The sequence below is a fragment of the Macrobrachium rosenbergii genome, chromosome 23, assembly GCF_040412425.1.
Source record: "Macrobrachium rosenbergii isolate ZJJX-2024 chromosome 23, ASM4041242v1, whole genome shotgun sequence".
Lineage (NCBI taxonomy): Eukaryota > Metazoa > Arthropoda > Malacostraca > Decapoda > Palaemonidae > Macrobrachium > Macrobrachium rosenbergii.
This window is the reverse complement of record NC_089763.1, coordinates 10,131,687-10,156,603: the sequence shown is the minus strand read 5'-3', so window position 1 is coordinate 10,156,603 and position 24,917 is coordinate 10,131,687. Positions and strand designations below refer to the sequence as shown.

Below are 24,917 nucleotides of genomic sequence, written 5' to 3'. Positions count from 1 at the left end.
GGTATCAGTATAGATTGAAAGGTACTGTACAGTACTTTTAGACATGTAATTCAGCTTATAACAACCACTGTAAAAGAAAGGAAAATAGTGAACGTAAGCTTAGCTGGTGGGTTTGGAATATATGATTTAATATAAGAAGAAATGACACCAGAACCAGCTGTCACAAAAAAGATTTATATATAGTCATATGTTTTGTTTGATGTCTTCTATTTTCTTTTTTTCTGGTTTTCAGCTCGAAGAGTCCAACACATTGGAGCAGTTGCAGCTATGAATACTTAGCCTTATCATTTGAACGTTCAATGGATTATTGTCTGCGAAATAAGCCCACTAGTCTCTTTGATTCACCTGTGTGTGGCAATGGTTTTGTGGAGTCTGGAGAACAGTGCGATTGTGGATTGCCGGATTACTGCACTAATCCTTGTTGCAATGCATCTGCATGTATGCTGTATGCTAATGCAACTTGTGCAACAGGACACTGCTGTGACCTGGAGGTAAGCTGTTAATATTTTTGTGTTTTGCAAATGTAACTGAAAAGTTGACTTTCCTGTGTAGACTTTCATCCGTACCAGTTTTAATCTTAGTTTTATTTCATTGTCATATTTTGTCAACACTATTTTAAATTTTAGGGAATTGAACTTAATTAATCTTTGGTGCATAACAAGAGAAGGGAAATTTTTCAGTAGTATACTGTAATTAATCTTGATAAATTTATACTGTAATGAAACTTGATAAATTTTCCCATCCATATGACAGAAATGTGGGTTATGTAACTGATTCTTTTCTGGGAAGGATTAAATCTGTTGGTTATCAGTTATGTCCAGGTTCACATTTGTATGAATATATCAGGGAATATTTATGAGAGAAATATTTAAGCTTACTATGGAAGTAAATTTCTCTCTTGTTTCACTGACAGTTTCAAGTATAGTCTGTAAGATTTGTACACCATTTCATTTCATGAATAATATTGTTATTACATCAGTGTGTTGTTAGATTTGTATTTTCTTTACAGACAGGAAATAGTATAGAAAAAGTTAATAAAAAAGCATTATGAATCTTTCATTTCCTTTCTTTAAATTGATAGAATCATTGTTGTTGCCCTTTTATACCTCCAGCTGCCATTAACTCTACATCAGGCTGTTTTATTGCCTAATGTCTTAATTTTATTTAAATTCTTCATTACAGACTTGTGGGCCAAAACCTGCTGGGGTGCAGTGCCGTGCCTCCGTCCATGAATGTGACTTGCCTGAATACTGTACTGGTCATTCTGAATATTGCCCTGAAGATGTTTTCAAAGCTGATGGGCATCAGTGTTTAGCAGGACAGGTAATATTATGAACAAATGAGACTCCAGAAACATAATGAAATATATGATTCAGGCAACTGAGAACAATTCTTCATACACAAACATACACACCTGAATAAGTGAATATTTTATGATATTTTTATTTACACAGAACTTCTTTGTAGTTACAAGTTTGTTTTTTAATTATACACTAGAACAATCTATTTTTGGAAGGGTTCCAAACCTGTTGGTGTTCAATTTTATTTACTCTTTTATATTTATTTTTATTTTAGAAAAGAACCAGTTGCTAGCTGTAAACAATTAGGGAAAAACTGGCAAAATGAACTGTACTATAAAAGAGGATAGGGTATGGCAGACTTACTCGTTCTTATAATTACCACTAAAGGCCTTTCATATGTTGGTCCCTTTAGTTCCTTGAAATTGTGCATGTTTAAAGTAATTAAAGCATTGATAGGTCGGAATCATACATTACCAGACCTCAGTACATCGAAGTTTGTAATAGAATTGATTTGTGTTACCTGCTTTAGTTAAAGGTAATTATTGATGGTTTAATCAGTTTAGTCCTCTTGTTCATTTTGATATTATTTACTACAGACTTGATATTGTAATGTTTCTTGCAAGGTTTCTACTTTGCAATAGACTTCATGTATACTTTGCAGCAATGGGTTTCTTTGCTAATCTCAGACCATTAACTTTAATATTGGATTGTTTGTTCCAGCTCCTTCCTCCTATCTAAATTATTACTTGGGCTAATGTAAATATCAGGTTTGTTATGAAATGTGTATAATTTTTGTACATGTAGGTAGCTGTGCAGATGAAAAAAACAGTTGCTGTGAGTCCTCAAAGGAATTACACTCTCATGGTCTCATCAGGGCTCCATAAGGACAGACCAACCAGCCTCAAAATTCTTTTATAGTTGGTCTCTGCCAGAATAGTGCTTGTTGGCACAGAGTTAGAATATAAAGGACTCAGGACACAAGGGCTCTATTTCATCTCCACAGTGACTGTCTCGGTTTTTACTTCGTCTTACTCGCACATATGTGACAACAGTGCATGTGCTTTCTATTTTCCTCATTACATGCCAGGTCTGTGCAAGATAAATGTTCACCCCAGTCCCATGCCTTTTCGTTGGGGAAGGTTGGTGGGTTTAAGGACTCTCAGTGGCTACCAAAATTAGATTTTTCTTATGTCAAAGCCTGTTTTATAATAGTGTAGCTGCTGTTCATCCTCAGAGGAGCTCACGGATGAAATTGACAATTGACAAAATGGTTTAGCTCCTAATAAATAGATCCCAAAAACCCAGATAAATTTTTGGTCCAAAGTATAGTCACAGGTTATCAACCATTTTTTTAAATTCTGGATACCCACTAGGGCTTGTCAATAAAGAACGGGGAACACACGAAGCTTATATGTATTATTCTTTGTGGTTCTAAGGTGACTGACTTAATTATGTCAGGTCTGACTGCAGGATTTTTGCGCCTCCCCGGAGATATCTCAGCATGGCCTCCACTCTCATGGCAATAATGTTTCAGGATTTTTTTGACCCAAGGCAATGTCAGAGGTTAACTATTTTTATCCTGGATACCCTTCAGGTCTTGGCAATAAAGAATGAAACAACACACAATCCTATATATGTATTGTCCCTTGTGGTTCTAAGGTGGGTTACCTAATTATGTTGGCTCTGGCTGGGGGAGTATTGTGCCTTCAATGGTTCAGGAATACTGCCTGTAATAACCACCCTGTGTGTGTACGTGGAGGCTTTGAAAGAAACATTTCTGAAGAAAGTCAATGATGTACTCGCCTTTTGGATGTCAGGAGACTTAAGAAAGCGATGAGTGTCTGCCTTTTTATTGAGGAACACTAAAATAATTCTCAGCCCATGTAGAGAGAGTGGTTAGTTTGTGCGAGGATGTAGGAAAAATAGGACCATCTGTGACATTTGCTGTGAAATCTAGGTAAATCTTGGGTGCTTTAACCAAAATACTGAGTTCCCTTATCAGAAAACTGGATTTTCCCTTTAAAAGGTCCTCATTCTTGGCCAGGAATGATATGCCAGGGGGCAACAGTAAAAGACAGCTAGGTGTGTGAGTAATGAAACTTCCCATCTGAGAAAGCACTGTTCGCTAATCTGAGCTGATGCAAAAGCTGTCAAGAAGAATGGCTTTTGGAGCATACGAGTTGTAGTTGTATTGGGCTCACTGATTGAAGGGATGACAGGAGTCTAAGAACCTTATTCAGGGACCAGGTAATGGAAAGCCTTGCAGAATTTCCCTATCATGGAAGACTGCATGAACTAGTTGAGCCAAGGTAGTTGTAACACCTCTGCCAGGCAGGTTATAAGTCCCGATAAATCACTATACCCTAAAGAAGGTACAGACGCTGCAGATGGGGTTGGGTGGATCCTGTCAGGGTCCACTGGTTATATCTGATTGCTGTATGGAAGAGGCAAGATTCTCACATGAGGTATCTCTCATGTAAAGCAGAAGGCTGTTCCCTTGATCATCTGGATTCAGAAAAGAAATTCCAGTGGCTGTAACCACTTCATGTCGGGTATTAGTGACATCTCTCCCAAGGAAAGACTCTTCGTCTCCATCAGAGGAGTCAAAGTTGGAGTTTCTAGAATCCACTGCTTTTTGAGTTTTAGCCCATACATGGATTCTGCTCGGGGAGGGATGGCAACACACACTGCTGGAGTTCTACCAGAACAATGTAGTCTCCTCCTTCCACACTCCTACTGAAACCTAGGACTCATAGAAAGAGTGTACATTGAGTTCTTTCATCATTTAAACTTTCTACTAGGAGCATGTTGCTTATTTTACACATGTCTGGTAACCAACAAAATCCTCCTTTTTCCTTCAGGTGCTGGCTCATGGCAGGTAGTTTTATGAACCATCTCCACAGGCAAAAAGCAGAATGAGCAATTTTTTGTGGTGGAGGTGATCTGTGGGCCCTTTCTAATAGTAGCCCGGTAGGGATAAAAAGAACAAGTGTTTATTAAAAATTACCTAGTTTAAACTACCTACAGTATATCATTGTATAGGCAGCAAACACTTCAAATTAAAGCAGGCTGACATGGCCACAAGTATGCATCCGTAGTATGCTGTTAGGTTTTGTGATCAGTGGGTCATATCCATAAAATAGTACTAATGTACAGTATCCAAATATTAATTCACAATTACTACAATAACAATGCCTTAAAGAATTTTCTCATAAATGCCTCTAAACCTAATTAAGACAAAATTAAATGGATACCCATACAATGTATTTCTATACATTTTATATCTTTGTTTTTCCGGTCTATTCCCAAGCACCAGGTACATAACTACAACCATTAATTATTGGAGTTATCATACCAGATTTATATAAAATCAGTATCTCTAAGTTTTTAATTTGTTTGACAAAGCTCACCATTACAAAAAAAGTACAGGTATGTTTTATATTACTGCAGGAAAAAGGCAAGCATCATGACAATTTTCTCCGTATGAATGTATTTCCTTTAACACTTGAAAAGAACCCCGATATTAAAGATAATTGAGAACTTTCTGTATCACAAAATCCATTTAGTTTGGTTATAAAATACCACAAAGGAAACACTGGTCCTTAGTAAACACCAAGCACAGTTTGGAACCACTATCATGGCTATGTTTTGTAAACTAGAAGTTAGGCTAATGCCGTTTACCCTTTCAGTAATTTCAGATTATGTAGTGATGTTAAGAGTTATTGACTATGAGTTTCAATAGCAAAATTATCTAATATTATTGCGTTAGTGCTAATTATCACTTTGTTAGACAAGAAAAAACAGCACAGCAATTAGAGCATAGCCTAGCAATCTAACCCTAACTTCTCACCTTGCAGGAGACCACCACTGAGCTGATTAGCAGCTCTCCTAGGGCTGGCCCAAAGGATTAGACTTATTTTACGTGGCTAAGAACCAGTTGGTTACTTAGCAACGGGACCTACAGCTTATTGTGGAATCCGAACCACATTATAGCGAGAAATGAATTTCTATCACCAGAAATAAATTCCTCTAACTCTTCATCAGCTGGCCAGAGACTCGAACTCAGGCCTAGTGAGTGCTAGTCCACAGCTCTGCCGACTCGCCCAACGAAGAGCTATTTTTTTTTTTAATTTTCCCAATTTTAACAAATATAAGCCTACTCATTAAAATTTTAAGAAACTAAAACTTTTCACTTGGTTGTAAAATTATCAATTCTGGAGGTATGTGAACTTGGGACGGACCAGAGTATACTGAGGAAAATAGCCAACATACACGCTGCTGTCAGATCTGTGCAAGCAGGATAAAGTGAAAACCTAGGTACTGGCTGTAGACAGGAGATAGGGCCCTGTAGTCCTGAATCATTTATATTCTATCACTGTGCCAAAAGGCACTATTTTGGGTGAGAATAAACTAAAAATTCTTTGAGATTGGCTGGTTTGTCTTATGGAGCTGTGGGAGGATCATGAGAGTGTAACTCCTTTGAAGACGAACAACTTTTGTATTTGGAATGAAATTTCTGTGGTTTGTGAAGACCATGATTGTGGGCTAATGTAAATAATGGGTTTATATTATAGAAGTTAATTTTGTTTTTAAAACACATTTCTAGGCTGTTGCTGTAAAGTAAGGTTTGTAGTACTTTGTAAATTTAGTGAGGCACTTGTTTCTTTTTTGTAGCTTTCTTTTTATTAAATTATGTTTGAACTTTCAGGCATTCTGTCACTCGGGTATGTGTCGTACCCATGAGGAACAGTGTAAGCTCCTCTGGGGCCCAACTGGGCAGAATTCTGATGATAGATGTTACATGATGAATACTCAAGGAAGTCATAATGGAAACTGTGGCTATAACTGGGTGAATGATACCTACTATAAATGCAATGATGGGTAAATATTTTTACATCTTTCCTGTTGTTCTATTTATGATAGTTTAGTGCCTGCCACTGAAAGCTTATGTAATTCATTTTATTTTTTTTGTGTGGTACAAACTGGTTTTTTATTACTGAAATGGTGTATTTAAGCATTACAGTATATTGTGTCTGTAATATATGTTTTATCATATACAGGGATGTCAAATGTGGTATGTTGCACTGCATGCATTTAAATGAACGACTGGAGTTTGGTATGGAAAGCGTCAGCAAAGTGTCCCACAGCTTCCTCAAGGGCAATAAGGGAGTTATACCTTGCAGGGTAGCACTAGTGGATATGGGATTAGATATGGTGGACCCTGGTCTTGCTCCAAATGGAGCAAAATGTGGTAGAGGGAAGGTAAGATTTAGCCATATTTTTTTTACAGTTGAGCTTTTAGTTTCTTAATCTGTTCCTTTTGATGATTCAGTTAATTTTGGGCAGTCCTTCCTGGTTATATTTTATCTGAACTAGTGTGTATAGGTATTTGTGAAGTAGTTGAAGGTAATATCTGAGGGTAACATATTGATGGGCTTCATGGTAAGCTGGCACTGTATACAGTATGCTGTACACAATACCACAATTAAAACTGGCTCATCTTAACCAACTTGGAAGCAGTAAAATGTGACTGTACCAGTGTTTTTAATCAATACTAACTCATATCCTTTCATGACACTGAAACAGTCAAAATCTGCACCAGTGATCACTCTCATTTTTGACAATTCGTGTAGAAGGGCATACCATGCTTAACCTATGGTAAACTATTTGCATCCACTTCATCTATCAGCTATGATGAAAGTTGCCATGAAGGTAACATTTTTTATGGATTTTCAGTGAGAATTTACAGGCACCATGATTATCGTCATTAGTGTAGGTTTTCCCATTATGATTGAAATCTGAATGATTTCTCTCTCTCCTTTTCTGTCTTGAACACTTCTGCTAGAATTTCTATCAGGTCCAAATCTTCATCTGTGCCTTTCATTATGATTTTCTAGGTCATACAAGGTAAACTTTCCATGGATACAAGCAAAACATACTTGCTAGCCTTACCCTGAGTTACAGTTGCAAGTCAGTTTATTATCCCCAAGGCTTGGTCATTTACACACATGTTAGACTGTCAAAAATGTCCAAGCAGTCATAACAATATAGTGGGTGTTTGCAGTTAACAAATATTCAAATGAAATGTGTTTGTCCAATTTACAGACAAATTACTGCATTTGCAACTATAGTAGTCCTGCAGTAAAAATTTAACTGATGAAAGTGTTGAAAAAATAAAGAAAGCATTAAAAAAATTATCTAAGAAACCTTTAAGTACAATTTTCATCCTTTAATATGTATTTTATCTGCTGAAAGAAACAGTATCATTGCAGAATAAAAGTGCACAGTATAGGGGAATATATATTTTATATAAATGTTTGAGGATATTCATTAATTTACCATCCTTCATGTTTGCAGATGTGTGTAGATCAGCGTTGTATGCCTGTTGCCAGTCTAAAAGTTGCCTCCTGCAACTGCAATGGGCATGGAGTTTGTAATAATAATGGCCACTGTCATTGTGATATAGGATTTGCACCACCAGACTGCCTCTACCCAGGCTTAGGAGGTTCAGAAGATAGTGGACCTGCATCAAACCCTCATGGTAAGCCCAATTGTACCAACTTATAATTGCATCCTTTTTGTTAGGAGTGTTGCTGATGGAATGATAGCAGTTATCGTAGGTGATGTGTATTTAGTTTGTATATTATTATATTTTCCTGTCAAATTTGTGGAGTTTTATGGCATGTACATTAAATCAACATGCAAATATCACTATAGTTTGTTGCTCAATTTGAACTGTTATTGCTCTAGTAGCACTTAATTTTGATTAATATAAACATACTAGGCTTCAATCAGATCAGACTAGAAAAACCTATCCTAATTTGTTTTATAAGAAAGTGACATATTTTGTAAGCTCCTTTTCTGTAAAATATGACAGTACCCATCAGAAATTCAAGTCTAATAGTTTGTGAAGGTAAAATTTATATATATATATATGTTGTTTTTGAACAGAGTACTTTTCCATTTACAGCCACCAATACTTTTGTTGTGGGTATGTTTATCTTCTTCCTGGGCATTGTACCTGCCATAGTATTGGTGATGTGTCTTGTGTATTACATCCGAGGAAACCTTAAACTTTGGTGGGAGACAAAAGGGAGACCGGCCACATCCAAGTAAGTGTTGCACTTTCTGTCACTGTTGCATGTTTAGTATGGAGAATTTATTATGTTCGGAACAGTGGTGTTTGAGGATATATTTGAAACGGTGGAGGGCACTCAAAGATTTCCTTGTATAGCTTAGTACTTGGTATCTTGATCATTGTGAAGAGCATGATTGAGGAACTTAACCAAGTGGAATTTTAGGAAGAAAGAGCATAAGATAGAAGAGAGTTAAGGGAACCAGTTCTCCCTGAAAACTTGACTAGTAATGCTTACATTGGTGTTCTGTAGAGTTCTTTCATATATTTATATACTGTACCTGTGTTAGCAAATGGTGCAGTTGTGCACTGGCTGTATGCCTGTGAATACTGCTAAGACTGCTGGAAGTTATCTTGTTCCCACTTGAGTCAGAATGAGTGCTTTATGGCTTTGTCTGGGCTAATAATTGACATGGATCTGCTTGATTTTATGAATTAGCTGCCTTGGTGAGAAACCTAACACTACTTTGCACATTCCAATCAGTTTTTGTGCTCTACAGTGGCTGTTCAACCATATAGATTTTAAAAATATTGACACATTTTTCTTAGGCTTTTCTTCAACATTACTTTTCAGATCCTCTTGTGGTCATTGAGGATTGCACTCATTGTTCTTACTTTGCTAACAAAGGCACCATCTAAATCAGTTGCCTGTCAAACAGTCAGGCAATTCTCTTCCAGTGTAATAATTAAATTTGAGTTACTCTCAGCATATGTCCTTTTTAAAGGTCGCCCAGTGATTTTTTCTACTCAGAGATATTTAAAATACAGTACACAGTTTAGCAAGGCTTTACAAAAATTTTCTTTCTTACATTGTTTCAACTTTGTTTGTCTTTATAATGTTTCCTATGAGTGTGTTCAGTATTTTGTTGGAAACTTTTAATAATTAAAACTAAAGCAAAATTTCATGAGCCCTCTGAAAGCTCATAAAATGTCAAAATATCTCATGATCCCAATTTTTGATAGTTAAGCTATACCACCACTTCACCAGACCCCCTCCATGGTTTTACCCATCTGAATTGTGCATTATCTTGGAACCATTTTATATATTTCCACTCTTTCCTTTGGTCATACATTTCACTTACATCTTTTTCATGGTTTGTTAAATGCTTCTTTGTAATGGAGAAGTGGACAGGAAAATTGGAGGCTCATTGTTGACATTTGTGATAATTGACATTACAGTAGCCATTACTTTTATATACATAACTTACCAAATAATTACTGTGCATAGCTATTGTTTCTACTTTATGCGACAGCTCAAAATTTAAAATTTGCAGTAGCGCTCTTTTGTTTTGGGTGTAGTATACTGCCCCGCCTACTTTCGGGGAAGGATAGGTACAACACAGCTAAAGAGTGCAATTCGTTTCTGCCGGTCAATGACTGAACTTTTGGTCATTGGCAGCCCTGATTTTGTTAATTTTTCATGGGATGGTTGCTGTTACAGTACTTTTCATTTGGTGGAGTACTTTGTTCTTTTTGGTAATGCACTACTGTTAATTAGCTGAGCTAATTCAGAACTCTCTTTTGTGACTTTCCCGATTTTGACTTTAGTAATCATGTCAGGTTCTAGCCTTTCTAGTATCAGGTATTGTAGTAAAGGATGTAAGAATAGGTCGACTTCAGCCAGATATGGCAATCATACTGTTTGTAGTTCGTGCAGGGAGCAAGTTTGCTCTCCTGGTCTTTGCTGTGACAAATGTAAAGACTGGGATAAGGGGAAGTGGGAGACTCTTAATGCATATTTAGACAAATTACAGCGTGATGGACTCAGGAAAGCTACTGCTAGGGCTGAATTGAAGGCTTCCGCTAGCCAGGCTTTGCCTCTGGGGGTTGATGTAACTCATTTACCTATTCCAGCAACACCTGGGACCACTTTTTCCCCTATCTCAAGTCCTCTGACTTTCCCTGCAACTCTGATCCCAACGCCAATGTCAGCTTAGAAGTTCATGTTGAAAAGAAATTTGATTTATCAGAGAACACTGTTTCCCAAATTGAAAACTGTGTGTGTCCTCATGGACAAGCTCAACAGTGTTAGTGTAGTGTCAGGTGTAGTGTCAGTGGAGGGGGCTGCTAAACTCCCCTTGCTCAACTGGGAGGAAGCAAACTGGCAGTCCAGTGGAGGTCGGTTGGGTTTGCCCACGAGTAGTCGTTGCCTCATCCGAACCTGTTGTCCACCCTTCCCAGGACTCGGAGGATCGCCGTTGGAAATGCATCCGATTGGACGTGCATGCTTTATCTTCCAGTGACTTGAACTCTGGTGCTCATGAGCGCAGTTGGCGATTTGCCAATGTTTTGAGACCATTGAAAAGGTCTGGGGCCCCGATGGACGAAGATGTTCCCCTGTCTCATAAGCAAGTGTTAGATAGGGCTCATAGTCCTCTTCCCTCCTGTAGTTTTTGGGAGTCTTCTCAAGCTTCTCTCTCCTTTTCGGTGGAAACCGAATGCCACAAAGTGTCTAAGAAAGTGCTAGTTAGTCCAACATATGGACATATAGTGTCCGAATGCCCAGAGTCCGAGAGTTTAGTGCCCGATTGTGAAAAATCAGTTTCTGAGCAACATTCGTTGGAGCATCCGTTGTTGTGCTTCCAACAAGTGGACGTCCAGTGTCCGTGCATGCCGAGAGTGATTGTGTTTTGTCGGAACGTTCTGCTTTTGGACATTAGGTGTGAGAGTGTCCATCTTATGGACTCCCAGCTCCCGAGCGTCCTCCCTTTGGGCGCATAGTGTGTTGAGTTGCAGACATCAGATCTGTCCGCTAGATCAGTGAGTGGACGTCCAGGGGCCGGGCATCCAGCCAATGTTGATGTTTGTCCACCTTCCAGCATTTGTTCGGCACCACAGGTGGGACTTCCTGTGTCCAGTGTGTCTTGTGCCAATCCTCTTGCAGTTCAGGATCCTTCCTTAGTCCTTATTCAGCGATGCTTAGATAACGTCTTGAACCTGTTGCAGAAGCCATTTACAGTGACTCAGGCTTCCTCAGATCCTCTGATATCCCTGATTTCCTCTGAGGAGGAACTTGTGGAGGATGACGTTCCCACATCGAACTATGCGGCTCTGTTGCGGTTCTTCCTGGTGTGCTATCCGGAGTTCTTTTCTCCAGCCGCCCCTTCTCCAGGTTCAGTGTTTATGATGCGACAACTGATAGGAGTGGCTAGGTTGCTGTGTATGGTGCTGTCCTCCTCCAGGAAAGTGTTTGCGTGTATCGATGTATGATTGTCAGAGAAGAGGGATTTAGGTAAAGCGGTGTTCTGTTCTCCTCCTTCTCGTATGGTAAGGCAGAAGTATCTGTTGTATTCTACTGGGGAAGCTCCATCCTTGGGAGTTTCTGCCTTCTCTCAAGGGGACTTCTCCAGTCTCATTGATGCTACTCATCGGTCAGACTTCTCGTCTGCCTGGCTTTTGTTTACCTCATCAGAGCTGGGCCATTTGCTGAAAGATATTTTCAAGGATTTCGAGGTTCTGAGGTTCCTCGATTGGACTGTGGGTGCGCTAGCGAAGAAGATGAGGACTGCTCATCACTGCAAGAAAATTTTGCCTTGGACTGGTTGGGAGTTCTGGTGTGCAGATCGTGCAGTGAGGGATGGCGCCCATGAACCAGCCACCATTTTCACGACTGGTGTACTTGACAAACAAAATTTATGGTGCTCGTTCACTTCTGAGGGGGTCACTTCTTCTCAGTATTCTGCCCTTCACAGCAACAGCTTGTTTCCTCAAGAGATTTAGAACGGGTGGCTGGAGAGTTGCAGAAGAAATCCACCCAAGATCTACTCGCTCAATCCACCAAGAGGACTAGGATTTCGACACGTCCTTCCTCTGCTGCCATTCATTTGACCAGGACTTCTCCGTTGCCTCAGCAACTCTTTTGAGGGAGTAGAGGTCGTTTCCAGTCCCATCTGAGAGCCAATTTACGTCCAGTGCGACCCAGCCAATTGCAAGTGAGCTACATGTCCTCCGTGCCCTGGTGGGAGCAAGGCTACTTCAGTTTTGGAATAGGTGGGAGTCAAGAAAAGTAGATCTTTGTGTGCTACAGGTATTAAAGGAGGGCTACTTTATCCCCTTCAGGGAGAAACTTCCCTTAGCAACCTCTCCCATCAGACTGACAGCCTACTCTGTAGGCTCAGAGAGGTTTTCAGCCCTGTCTCAAAAAGTTTCGGCTCTGCTCGAGAAGCAGGCAGTGGAGGAAGTCAAAGACATGGGCACAGAGGGATTTTACAATTGCCTCTTTGTAGTATCCATCATCGGGGGGGCGAGGTGGAGACCTGTCCTTGACGTCAGTGCTCTGAACTTCTTTGTCCAAACTATGAACTTCAGGATGGAAACGAATCAATCAGTCATGTCAGTCATCCACCAGGGAGATTGGATGGTGACGATAGGTGTACAGGACACTTGTTTCCATGTTCCAGCTCACCAGGATTCCAGGAAGTATACGAGGTTCGTGTTCCAGGACAGGGTCTTCCAGTTTCGGGCCCTGTGCTTTGGCCTCTCCACGGCCCCTCAAGTTTTAACATGAGTTCTCGCTCCATTAGTGAAGTGGCTACACCTAATAGGAATCAACGTGTCCTTATACCTGGACGATTGGCTCTTTCGCTCCTCATCAGAAGCACAATGCACGGAGGACCTTCAGAAGACCCTTCAACTAGTGGAAGACCTAGGATTGCTGGTAAACTTCATGAAATTATAAGTAGTCCCCACTCCGTCGATTCTATATTTTGGGATAGTGATAGATTCTCTGAATTTTTAGGCTTTTCCTTCCCAGCAAAGGATTCTCAGCTGCACCTCGAAAGTTCGAAAATTCATTTCTCTTCCCTCCTGCTCGGCCAGCGCTTGGATGAGCCTTGTGGGAACTTTGTCATCAGTTGAGAAGTTTGTACCTCTGGGCAGGTTACAGATCAGACCGCTTCAGTTCTGCTTCAAAGCCAACTGGCGGAAGAAGATATTTCTGGATTCATTTGTCTTTGAAATCACCCCCGAAATCAAGGAGGACCTTCGGTGGTGGCTGGCGGAGGACAGATTTGCAACAGGGGTGTCACTGTCTCCTGTGAACCCCAACCTAATATACTCCAACACATCGGGTCTGGGTTGGGGAGCCCTTCTCAATGGCTTGGAAGTATCAGGTTTATGGTTCCCGACCGAAAGAGATCTGCACATAAATGTAAAAGAATTGAGGCCGATGCACCTGGCTCTTCAATTTTTTGTGACAGAGACCTTCGGAAGGACAGTTGCAGTCCATTCAGACAGCATGACTGCACTGGCCTACGTAAGGAACCAAGGAGGAACCTGCTCTTTTTCGCTGTGCGAAGCAGCCAAAGACTTTCTTCTATGGGCACAGAACAACAGGACCACTGTTCAGACCCACTTTGTCAAGGACAAAATGAATGTTCTTACGGACAAACTTGAGTTGCGGCAAACAAGTCCTACCAACAGGGTGGACACTCAACCCACAGGTGTGCACCAGCCTGTGGAAGCGGCGGGGAAAGCTGTCGGTAGACCTGTTTGCAATGTCAAGAAACCATTGTCTCCCGCCGTACTGTTCCCGACTCCAGATCCACAAGCTAGAGCGACAGATGCCATGTTGCAAGATTGGTCAGATCTCAGTGTCTATGCCTTTCCTCCTTTCAACATGGTAAGAGAAGTGTTGAAGTTCAGCACCCACAGCAATGTCTCAGTGACCCTAGTGGTTCCCTTCTGGCCACACAAGGAGTGGTTCCTGGACCTTCTGAGCCTACTAGTAGACTATCCAGGGCTTCTACCTCAGAAGAGAAGTCTTCTCAGACAGCCCCACTTTTTTTGTTTTCACCGGGACTTATCTCTCTGATAGGCTTCAGACAGTGAGGGAGCTTGTCAGAGTGAAAGGGTTTTCAAGGAAGGCTGCAGAAGCTATTGCAAGATGTAGGCAATGATTTTCTGCTGCAGTCTACCAATTGAAGTGGACAGTCTTTAGGAGCTGATGTTGAGACATCAATATATCCTCTTCTCAGACAACTGTAGCTCAGATTGCAGATTTTTTGCTTTTCCTCAGATCCTCGAAAGGTTTAGTTACTTCAACCATCAAGGGATACAGAGCTGTGTTGAATTCTGTCTTCAAATACAGAGGGATAGACGACCTCTCATCAAACCAGGACTTGAGTGATTTGATAAAGTCCTTGAATACTAGTAAGCAAGATATGGATATTGTCCTCAAATGGCTCTCGGGTCCTCCCTTTGAGCCTCTAGAGTCCTCCTCTCTTAGAGATCTGACAGGAAAGATGCTCTTTCTAATGGCTATAGCAATGGCGAAGAGAGTTAGCGAGTTACATAACATTGATAAGAGAGTAAGCTTCTTTCAAGGTGATGCTATCTACTCCTTGACCTTAGGTTTTAGGGCAAAGAACGAAGACTCTTCTAGTCTCTGGCCACATTCCTTTCCAGCCAAGAGCCTGGCTAACATTCTAGGTCAAGCGGATCAGGAAAGAGTCCTCTGCCCAGTTCGCTCTCTTCGTGAGTATTTACGAAGCACCAAAGAAGTTAGAGGCCCTTCTGCAAATCTGTGGTGCTGTTAAAAACCTCAATCAGCCATTATCTAAGAATGCCTTAACATTTTTTTAAGAACTGTGATTTATGAATCACTCTTGAAGATCCAGAAAGATGTCTTTCCTTTATGCAAGGTCAAAGCACATGAAATTAGGGCAGTGGCGACTTCCTTGGCATTCAAGCATAATCTGTTGCTGTCTTCTCTCTTGCAATTCCTTCCTTGGCCTTCAAGTTTAATCTGTCACTGTCTTCTCTCCAGCAATCCACATATTGGAGGTGCAAATCAGTTTTTGCAATGTTCTACCTGCATGATGTGGAAACTCTAGGCCTGTATTTTGCAGCTGGCATGGTGTTGGGTAAAGAGGGATAGGAGGATTTTCTTGGATTTTTCCTCTATCCACTCCTTGAATGAGGATGGGTGTTTTCTTGGGAAGCCTGATTGGTACTGTGTCGTGAGTGCCATCAGTTGGTGTGAATTTTAACAAGTTTGTGGTGTAGGTTTAATTTTCTGGTCACATTTTGTATTGCACCCAGGGCAAGGGAACACACATTTCGATGTGTCTTTTTGGATTGTTAGCTTTGGCCACCTGCAATTAATTCCTACATTGCAAAGCATCCACTGATGTAGAGGCGACTCTTGGCTCTACCACCACGCCACTACAGGTTGAGAGGAGCTCCGACCAGAGGCAGTACCCACCTGCTGTAGCTCCCTCACCAGGTAAGGTTACAACAAGCATTTCACGATGTTAACAAAATTTTCTATTTCAAATTCATCTCAATATCTTAGTGTTTTTGAGTAGCTTTGTCCATGCATCCCATCTCCTGTCAATGGGGGATTCAGCTATGTAATTATTTGGTAAGTTACGTATATAAAAATGACATTTTTATTATAAAATAAAGTTTTATATTTAATTATCAAATAATTACATGATCAGAGCCCTCCCTCCTCCCCTCTCATGGACATAGAGTATAAACGAATTGAGGTCTTTAGCTGTGTTGTACCTATCCTTCCCCAAAAGTGGGCAGGGCAGTATAACTACACCCAAAACAAAAGAGCGCTACCACGAATTTAAAATTTTGAGCTGCCGCGTAAAGTAGAAACAATAGCTATGCACAGTATTTATTTGGTAAGTATAAATAAAACTTTATTTGCAAGGCTACCTCCTAGGCTGCACCTTCTTGCTTCTCTTTTGTTTTAACATACATACATTCATTTTCAGTCTACAGAAATCACTCAGTCCTAGGGACTTCTTTCTTCAACTTCTAATCTACATTCTTAAATGTTCCAAAATATTCTGGTCAGCTCTCCAGTGGCTTTGAAAAATTTTATGTAAATCTTTATGCTGCAGGAGCTTTAACACTTCTCTGTTGGACCCTTTATGTGATGACAGCCTCCAATTAATACTTATTTTATTTTATTTAGTAGTTTTGCATTTAAAGTCTCAATTTTCAAGGGAGCAAACACTACTGTACTTAGCTTTAGACTTTTTGCTAGTCTGCCCTCTTCAAACCCAAGTCACAAAAATACATTGTGTAGTTAAATGTTTGATTCAGAACAAGACAGGATTGCTTGGCATGGTTCCTGTCATTTGTATTTTAGAAACTTTTATATTTATGGTCTACTTACATTGGTTAAGAACTGCTAAGAGGAGAAAAGCGACCAGAAATTGAAAGCTAGATACCCTTCTCTAAAATGAGTTACCAAGTAGGCAAAAGTTCAAGTACCTCAAGGACTGATCCTAGTAGATCTCCAACTGGCTTTCATTCTCCTTGTAGATATTCCGCATAACTGCAATACTGATTGTGATATGTCATATCAGTTTATTATTTTACTGGTCATAGTGACTTGGTTTAACAATTAAGGGCATCTATCTGTGAAACAGTTTGTCTCCTCTTCATAATCCTAATCTTTTACTCAGTTGCAACTTTTTTCATAGTAAACTACATATTCAAATGCAGAGATACATGATATTCATGATTATTAGTATCATGTTATTTCAGAATTTAATACAACAAAATTGTCTATAGAATTTTGAAATGCACATTTCAAATAAATTAAATTTCCTAGATTTTGTGAATGTTTGTCTGATTTTGTTGTATTTTGTAGTATCAAGAAAATATTAAATGTGCTTGAAGATCTTTACATTTTGTAGTAACAGAAGTATATGCCTGTTTGCATACACTATAGAATAATACTTGCACCAAGAATTCACTCTCTGTAAATCTGTAATAATGTTGGTACAAGGCAGTGGTTGATGCTCGATATTCCTTTGTGTTAACTTTGTGATTTTGTTTTACACCTACAAATGTTGATCTTTTTCTGGGCAAGTTGTTAAGATGTACATCTTTTGGTATACAGGTATTAAAAAAATGAATGGCACTGGTGCTGTTGTGTTATTTATCAGGACTTGGGTATTAGCATACAGTACCTGTTGTCAAGTTTGTCCAGTTCTGAAATGAGCTTGAGATTTGCCTTTACCAGATATCACATTCCTTCAGAATAGCCCACTTTCTAGAAGTTTTAAGATCTAAATATGACTGTTATTGAAGTAAAGACTAAATTTTTTTTTTTTATACAACTGACCAAGGAGAATATTTGAATGCGAGCCACCCAAGTTATATCAGGCCTTTAATGTGTCAAAACTTTTGAATGTCCAATACAGCCGAATAAGAAAAAGTAAAGTTGAAGGTTTGGCTGCATCAGTAGGGGTTCACTCAGCAGGGAGCATATCCGAGCCCAAGTCTTCCAAAATTGACGTTAAAGAGCCAAACACTAAGGGAGACTACACCCATCCTTCAAGGATAACCTCCTACGATTGAAATCAGTGAATGGTCAACATACATTCTCATTGTAATGATCTTGCAGTTATGTAATGATTGCACAGACACTTCGTAATTTGATTTGCTAAAATAAACATCACCCTTTACAAGCCACCCACAAATGAGTGCATGGTATGCCTAAGGATGTATATTTTAATTACTTTTCAATTCCTCACTTACTGTATATTGTAGAGCAATAATAATCAGTGAATGCTGCAAAATATCAGAAGGCTTTGCTTTGTCATATCACATACAGTTTCATACTGTATATGTTTGACAGTTCCTTTAAATGTACTTAGCAGATATGCAGATCTGAAAGAATTAAAATGTATAATTTACAGGTTATTGCCTTAGATAAATTGTGCTGATTTGGTCGTTAGTTTTAGTTTTTTACATAATAATTGATAAAACTTAATATAAACTGATACTGGATATGAAAACTTAAAACACTAATATCTGAGAACCAAAAGATATTCATGCAATGATAGAAAGTACTGTACTTTTATAATAATGGAAGTTTGTTTATAAATGACTTCATGTAACAAAAATAAGTATACCTGAGTTGAATATGATGTTTATTTATTAGAGAAAGATTATTTAAATATTTAGCAAGGTTATTTAAAGCCTTGCATCATCTCTGTGTTCTGGTAGTTATACAGTAAACCCCCGTATTCGCATTCTCACAATTCGCGGATGTCTCTGTGGAACATATCTACCCATTATCCACAGAAAATTTGCCCATTCGTGGTATTTTTCACTGAGAAATTTTCACTAATTACTGTATTTTCATATCATTTTCATGACTAAATGCACTTTTTGTGATAAAACTATTAAAATACTCAGGTATGGGTATTTTTAGAGGGTTTTTCTTGTGTTTAAACTATCAAAATAGGCAGTTCTAAGTGTTTTTAGAGGGGTTTTAAGTATTTGGGGATTTTAGCTATTTGCAGGGGTGTGCGGTTTGCATCCCCCGCGAATACGGGGGTTTTACTGTATGCTTTAGAGTTCTTAATACTAGAAACCACACAAATTATCACAGAAGACACAGGTAATATCTTTGCAAAAGCACATTGCACTAATATGACCAAGAGACTGGGAAAAGCACATTACACAAGTATGACTTTAAGACATGTTTCTAAGGCTCTTGTGGTCTCAAGAATGCAGTCTAATTTGTGTGCACTTTCTTTTTATTTGTGCTATGTATTTTCTTTCTAAATAGCCTATCTGTAGCATTCACCTGCCTTGTACACTTTGAATTACAGTACTGTACACATATGCTACCTATTTTTACTGTACAAATTTTTATTGTACAGCTTGAGTGTCTTATGAAGTAAGCGATCATTCTTGTTACACGTTTGCTTCCATTTAAAACTCTGAAGTAGATTCAGTACGTATTGTTTTTTGATCTTGAACCTTACAGTGGAAATTGTGGCATTGAAATATACTTTTTCATGGTCATTATAATTGGGCTGATGGTTTTAGAAACTGGCAGTCATAATTATACCAATTGCAAATAAACATGATGCAAATAAACATGATTTTGGTCCAGTTTGCTTCTATATTAACAGCATTCTGTTGTGTTTATGCATATTAAAGTTTGCAATGAAAAAAACTGATTTTGTGGTTGTAAATTGGAAATACCGTACTCCAGCTGGCTATGGTAAGTTCAGGTTTATATTCATGTAGGCATGTAGGGATCTTGAAGAGAATTTTTTATTTTCTTGTCATTGTGATGCTTGGTTATATCAAGCAGAATTCCACAAAACCTCTAGATGTAATGCACTCCAGCATTAGTGATAGTGAAGCTTTGATTTAGAAGCATTGTGTAGTATGTGCTGGGTATTATTAACAACTGTTGCACAGAACACAGAAGTAATGGAATATTTGGGATAAAAAAATAGTCAGGATGAAAAAGTAATAAGTAGTAAAGGAAGCACCAATGATTAATAGTATAGTAGAATTAATTATAGAGGTTCTTGTTCAGTATTTACAATATCAGAGTTCACAAAGGTTTCCAAAACATATGTTTATAACAGATGAGGAGTAATGATTGGCTCTTGTGTTCAGTAAGAGACCTTTAAGACCCTTGCACTCGTACCGTTAAATCTCTTCCCCAGCGACTTCTTTGCACTGAATTTCAACAAAGGATGTCTTTTAAGATGTAAGTTTAGACAGAGACATGGTCAACTATTAACTGATTTATTATCACAGAATTCTGACAAGACATTGGTTTCCATGAGTGGAAAAGTAGTGCAGGACATTAGAACAAGAAGGGCATAATTTTATGATCATTTGTGTTTTGTCACACTTGAAAAATACCTAATAACTCTTTCTCCCACAAGAATGTATCTTGGCCTTGGGAACTTGGTAACGGCTTGGACCTTCGTCAGGAGAGGTTTAACTCCTTTGGAGCTTATTTGATAAACAAGATATTCTACTGTATTTTTTCCCGATGCACATTTATCTCATCGGACTACTAGTCCGTTTTCTCTGAGTTTTTTGAGGACTTGTACGTACTTAATGTGCTGTTTACAGTTGGGGCTGAAAATAAGAATATCGTTGATGTAAATGATGCAGCAGGGTAGTTCTCTGAGGATGTCATCCATAAGCTGTTAAAAAGTAACCTGAAACAGCTGTAATTAAAAGTATATGTCCTGAAGGGAGTGGTGATTGCTGTCTTTACTTCGTCTTCTTTGCTACCGGGACTTAGTAGTATCCCTTCAGAAGATCAATTTTTGTAAATATTCTTGCTCCTTCAAGCTGACTAGTTATGTCCGCGATATTAGGCAGGGGGTACCTGTCTGGCACTATTTTAATGTAGGGCACCGGTAGTTGCTGCAGGGCTGCCATGTGCTGTCTGCTGTAGGCACCATGTGGAAGCGGATATGCCCACAGGCTGGAGGTTTTTTGGCAGTTTCCTGCCTGTTCCATATCATGGAATATTTGTTTTGCATAAGCTAGTTTGTCTTGAGCCAGCCATCTGAAACATGCGTGTGTTGGGGGCTCCTTGGTGACGATGTGGTTTGATGTGGTGTTTTATAGGGTGTGTGAGGTTATGCTGGAGGTCGTCCTTGAACATTTCAGGAATTTCCTGAAGGAGGCTGGTCCCATTGTGGAGTTTGTTGTTGTCCTTGGGGTGATGGGGGCTATAGGGGTATCTCTGAATGAGTTGTTGCGTGGATATGTCTACCAGCATGCCGTTCGCCTTCAGGAAGTCTGTTCCGAATAGTGCGGCGGTGATGTCTGCTGTGATGAATGTCCAACTATGTCGTTTGCTGTTGAGTGATACTTCAGTACTTCTGGTTCCATAAATTTTTAGTGGGGCGCAGTTGGCGGTAGACACATGGAGAGTGTTGGGGGCGGGTTTTAGCCATTCGTTTGGATTGGCTGGGACGAATGACTTGCACGCGCCTGTATCGACAAGGAATTGTATTGGACATCTCATTGGTGATATAGAAACACGTAGAGTGGTTTTGCCTTTTCCTGGAAGAAAGACAGTGAAAGACAGACTCGTTCCTCCTTACAAGGCAACCAGTCTGGCCATTGCTCATAGTTGGATGGAGTGGCAGGGAAATCTGGCTTGATGTCTGTCTCTTCGTCACTGTGGGGTAGTGGTTGTGTGGTGGTTGCTGCTACAGATGGTTGAGTGGGCTCTGATGATGTCTGGGCCAGATGAACCACATCTACCATTTTGAGAATTTCCTCGAAGGGCATGGTGTATGTGTTGGGAATTACAGCGACTGTTTTGCGTGGCAACTTCATCAGGAGGACTTTGCGCCCTAAGTCCAGCGTCGTCTCTGGTTGGCTGCCTGTGGCAGGGATTATTAGCCATCGGAGTTGCTTGTAGACATGTGAGGGCCGTTGATTTCATATTGCCATTCCTATGTTATCTAGGAATTTTCCAGCTGTGAGGGCTGGGGGCATGCTGAAGGATGACCTTAGTTGTGCCTTCAGTCTTGTGACGGTGGTGTCTGGCTTGGCTAACCACTCTGCTATTTGTTCGAAGACATTGTTGGTTAGGAATTCGAGGACAGCAACAGCTTTTTGTGACCACAACGTGAGATTTTTTGACATGAAGATTGTCTCTGCCCTAAAGAACCAGGCCTCTGGGTTGTGTGACAAGAAGGGTGCAAGTGGACAAATGCAGCAGCACAGCTGAGAGAGCTGGTGGGATCGGTCATCTTGTTACTCACCAGTTTAGGATGCGAGTGTAGACAGAGACATTGTCAACTACTAACTGATTTCTTATCACAGAATTCTGATGAGACATTGGTTTCCGTGAGCGGAAAAGTAGTGTAGGACACCTGAAAAATGACTAATAACTCTTTGTCCCAACCACATGAGAAGAGTTTTCTAATACATATGACTTGAAAGCTTGACATATTTCACATTCGTGGGTGATTTTTTGTTTTACAGATAAAATATTGTAGTTCCTGAAAATACATAAAAATCTTTGATTCAGCTGTCAATCATCGATTTGTGTTTTCTGGGGGAAACCCGACGTTCTACAAGGGGTCATGTTTAGTTTTGGATGTTGATCATCCGGAAGGCCTTACAGTGTAAAGGATACATGGATATGATGTTGCTTTGAACTGTGATGAAGAGGACCAAAAAGAATTAGAGCATTTCACTTGCTATGACCCATAGCAGAGTAGGAGGAGGCTGGCTTCTCCTCAGTTTCAAGGTTGGTTCTGGTAGTCTTTAGTCTGTTAAACCACAACCATTCGGCAGAAACTTTCCAGGATTGAAGATTGCATGGTTTGGATCACCTGGTTCCATTCCTGTTATATGATCCATGGTAACCAACTCTTTCTTCCACAACTCCATAGCCTTTGCCAGAAGTATAGTACTTGAAGGAAAGATGACTTTTTCTGAAGTGCCTAAAGATTATTATCGTTTGATAATGATCAGGAAAACAGTGGAGTACTTCCCAAGTACAGATGCCCTGGTTAGTAAGATTATAATGGCATCACTTATTTGCCATTCATTAGACTCTACGTGGACCTAGAATTTGTGAAGAAGTTGTCAAAAGACTAGTACCTTGTCTTTGCTGTACGGTACTTGCTTTAGAAACTGTATTGTTAATATGGGGACATCACTTGGGGACTGATACTATTTAGGCAACATGTGATGTTTCAGCTTCACTAAGCGACCACTGGAGAGCCAAAGTGATGTCCCTTGTATTATGATGCTATAATTCCAGATTCACAAGGGCAACACAAAGTCGTTCAAATACTGATTGAAATTTGAGAGAAGTGTCTTTTTGACAATGAGTTTTTCAATAAGGCAGTGATGTCATTGGACTGAGCCTGCATTTTTGCTTATCTCAAGACCCAGAGGGAGTGTAGTCTTTGGGTATTAGGAGTGACTCCAGCAGTGTATGACCACTGACCTCATCTGTAATCCAGTCAAGAGCAATAGACAAGCAGTCCTTGCCAATGCTTTCTGATGTACCCAAGAAGTAGTCCATGTATCCTAGGTCTTCCTTAGACCTCAGCTTGAGGTACAATTTTCAGAAACAGACAAGATTGCAAACTGACCACAGAAAATGTATGTTGCCCATATTCACTGGTATGAGCTACGTAGTTTCTATAGGGTCTTGAGACTGTCTGGTTTTGGGATATTTTACTGTATGGCTCCATTTTTGATGGAAAAGTAAAAGATATTTTTTTTCCACTTACCTTGTATTGCTTTCATTTGTTACATAATTTTTTCTGATCATAACCTTACTTTGTCAGTCATAGCTCTCTGAAACCTTTAGTTAGCCTTGTACAGCATTCCAAAGTGGATACTGAAGGTTCTGTGCAATGTCCTCTCAGTTTACGGATGCATTATGTTGTTGGCTCTTACTTTTCATCTGGTTTCTTTGGTCTCAGCCCACCTAGTTCACAAGTTTTGAAATTTTGTCAACTCCAGTTTTTGCCCCCAAAGTAAGCATTATGCATCTAGAAATGTTTCTTGGTGGAAAAATAAACTACTTTTTAATAATTATAGAGTAATTTCATGAGCTCACAGTAATTTTATAGGTTATCAGATGACTTGTCTGTGGGATTTAATGTTCTCTGAGAATTGAATACTTTAGCAAGCAAAAATAAAAAGAAGTTTGACAGATTGGAAACTTGGAGCCAAAGGGATGTTGCAATGAGCCTTTAGTATCATCTGCAAGATGTCATTTAATGCCTACTGTCCGAGGTACCTCTGTGAGGGGATCACTAGTAACCAGGTAGTGTACATGGGGCTAATAGTGTGTGTGCTGTCCCTTTCAAAATCAGTGAAAGGTCATTAAGCAGAAATGTGAATCGTTCAATGAAAAATCATCTTGAAGTTTTGATGTTACTTATGCAAATGAGAGAATAAGGTTGAAAGAGTTTATGTAAAACTGTACTATTCTTTTAGAAGTAATGTTTAGTACGTTCCTAAAACAGCTTTGACAAAGTATTGGACAGTATTACGAAAGAAAAGATTCTATTAATAAGTTAGCTGGAGTCTTTCACTTTCAGTGCCCTAAGATTCCATTTTAACAGGCAAGCACATCACTTTCATGAAAGTGTAAATTCAAATATATAGGGAAGTATATATAGAAACCAAATTCAGTGAAAAATTAGGATTTTAATATTTTTTATTTTAATTGGGAATGAAAAGGCAAAAATTGGGTCAACAGTGTTGTCTTCTGAAAGTTTACCATGCAATACATTCATGAATTGATGACTTCATTGCAGAATACTTAAGGGAAATCAAAGGAAGTAAATGTTTCTGCACTTTTGACAAATGTGTTAAATTGTGACATTGAAATAGGTTTTCATGATGTCCGAGAACTCTGCATACTGAAGCCTCTTCCCTGCTTATACCACCTATACACATAACTGAAAGAAATATTTTATAAATTAAAAACTGATGAACAGATATAGTTAGACCAATTTTGATATCCCACATAAATTGAGCTACAGTCATCTTGGCCCCATTAGGAACTCTAAAAAATGTTATATACATACGTAAGACACTAATTAAAAATACAATAAATAAAATTTAAACTGTTTGATTTAATTTCTATTTATGTATGTATACATGAGTCAGTCTGTGCATACTGCATTTCTGAGTTACGAGTTACTGTTGAATAACAAAATGTTAGGAAACCATTCTGTATAGAGGTTTAC

The 24,917-nt window shown here is 39.3% G+C and overlaps 1 protein-coding gene and 1 long non-coding RNA gene across 2 annotated transcripts in view; one reads left to right on the top strand and one right to left on the bottom strand.

Annotated features, from left to right (window-relative positions):
• LOC136851255 (uncharacterized) overlaps window positions 1–24,917 on the top strand; it is a 332,977-nt gene that overhangs the window by 298,078 nt on the left and 9,982 nt on the right. Inside the window, exons 11-16 of the mRNA XM_067125216.1 lie at window positions 233–491; window positions 1,183–1,323; window positions 6,010–6,182; window positions 6,362–6,563; window positions 7,659–7,842; window positions 8,272–8,413. Coding sequence (XP_066981317.1) covers window positions 233–491; window positions 1,183–1,323; window positions 6,010–6,182; window positions 6,362–6,563; window positions 7,659–7,842; window positions 8,272–8,413 — 1,101 coding nt within the window. The remainder of the gene's footprint in view (window positions 1–232; window positions 492–1,182; window positions 1,324–6,009; window positions 6,183–6,361; window positions 6,564–7,658; window positions 7,843–8,271; window positions 8,414–24,917) is intronic.
• Window positions 24,489–24,917, bottom strand: part of LOC136851256 (uncharacterized) — an 89,262-nt gene continuing 88,833 nt past the window's right edge. The window contains exon 3 of the long non-coding RNA XR_010856829.1: window positions 24,489–24,626. This is a non-coding gene — a long non-coding RNA (uncharacterized lncRNA). The remainder of the gene's footprint in view (window positions 24,627–24,917) is intronic.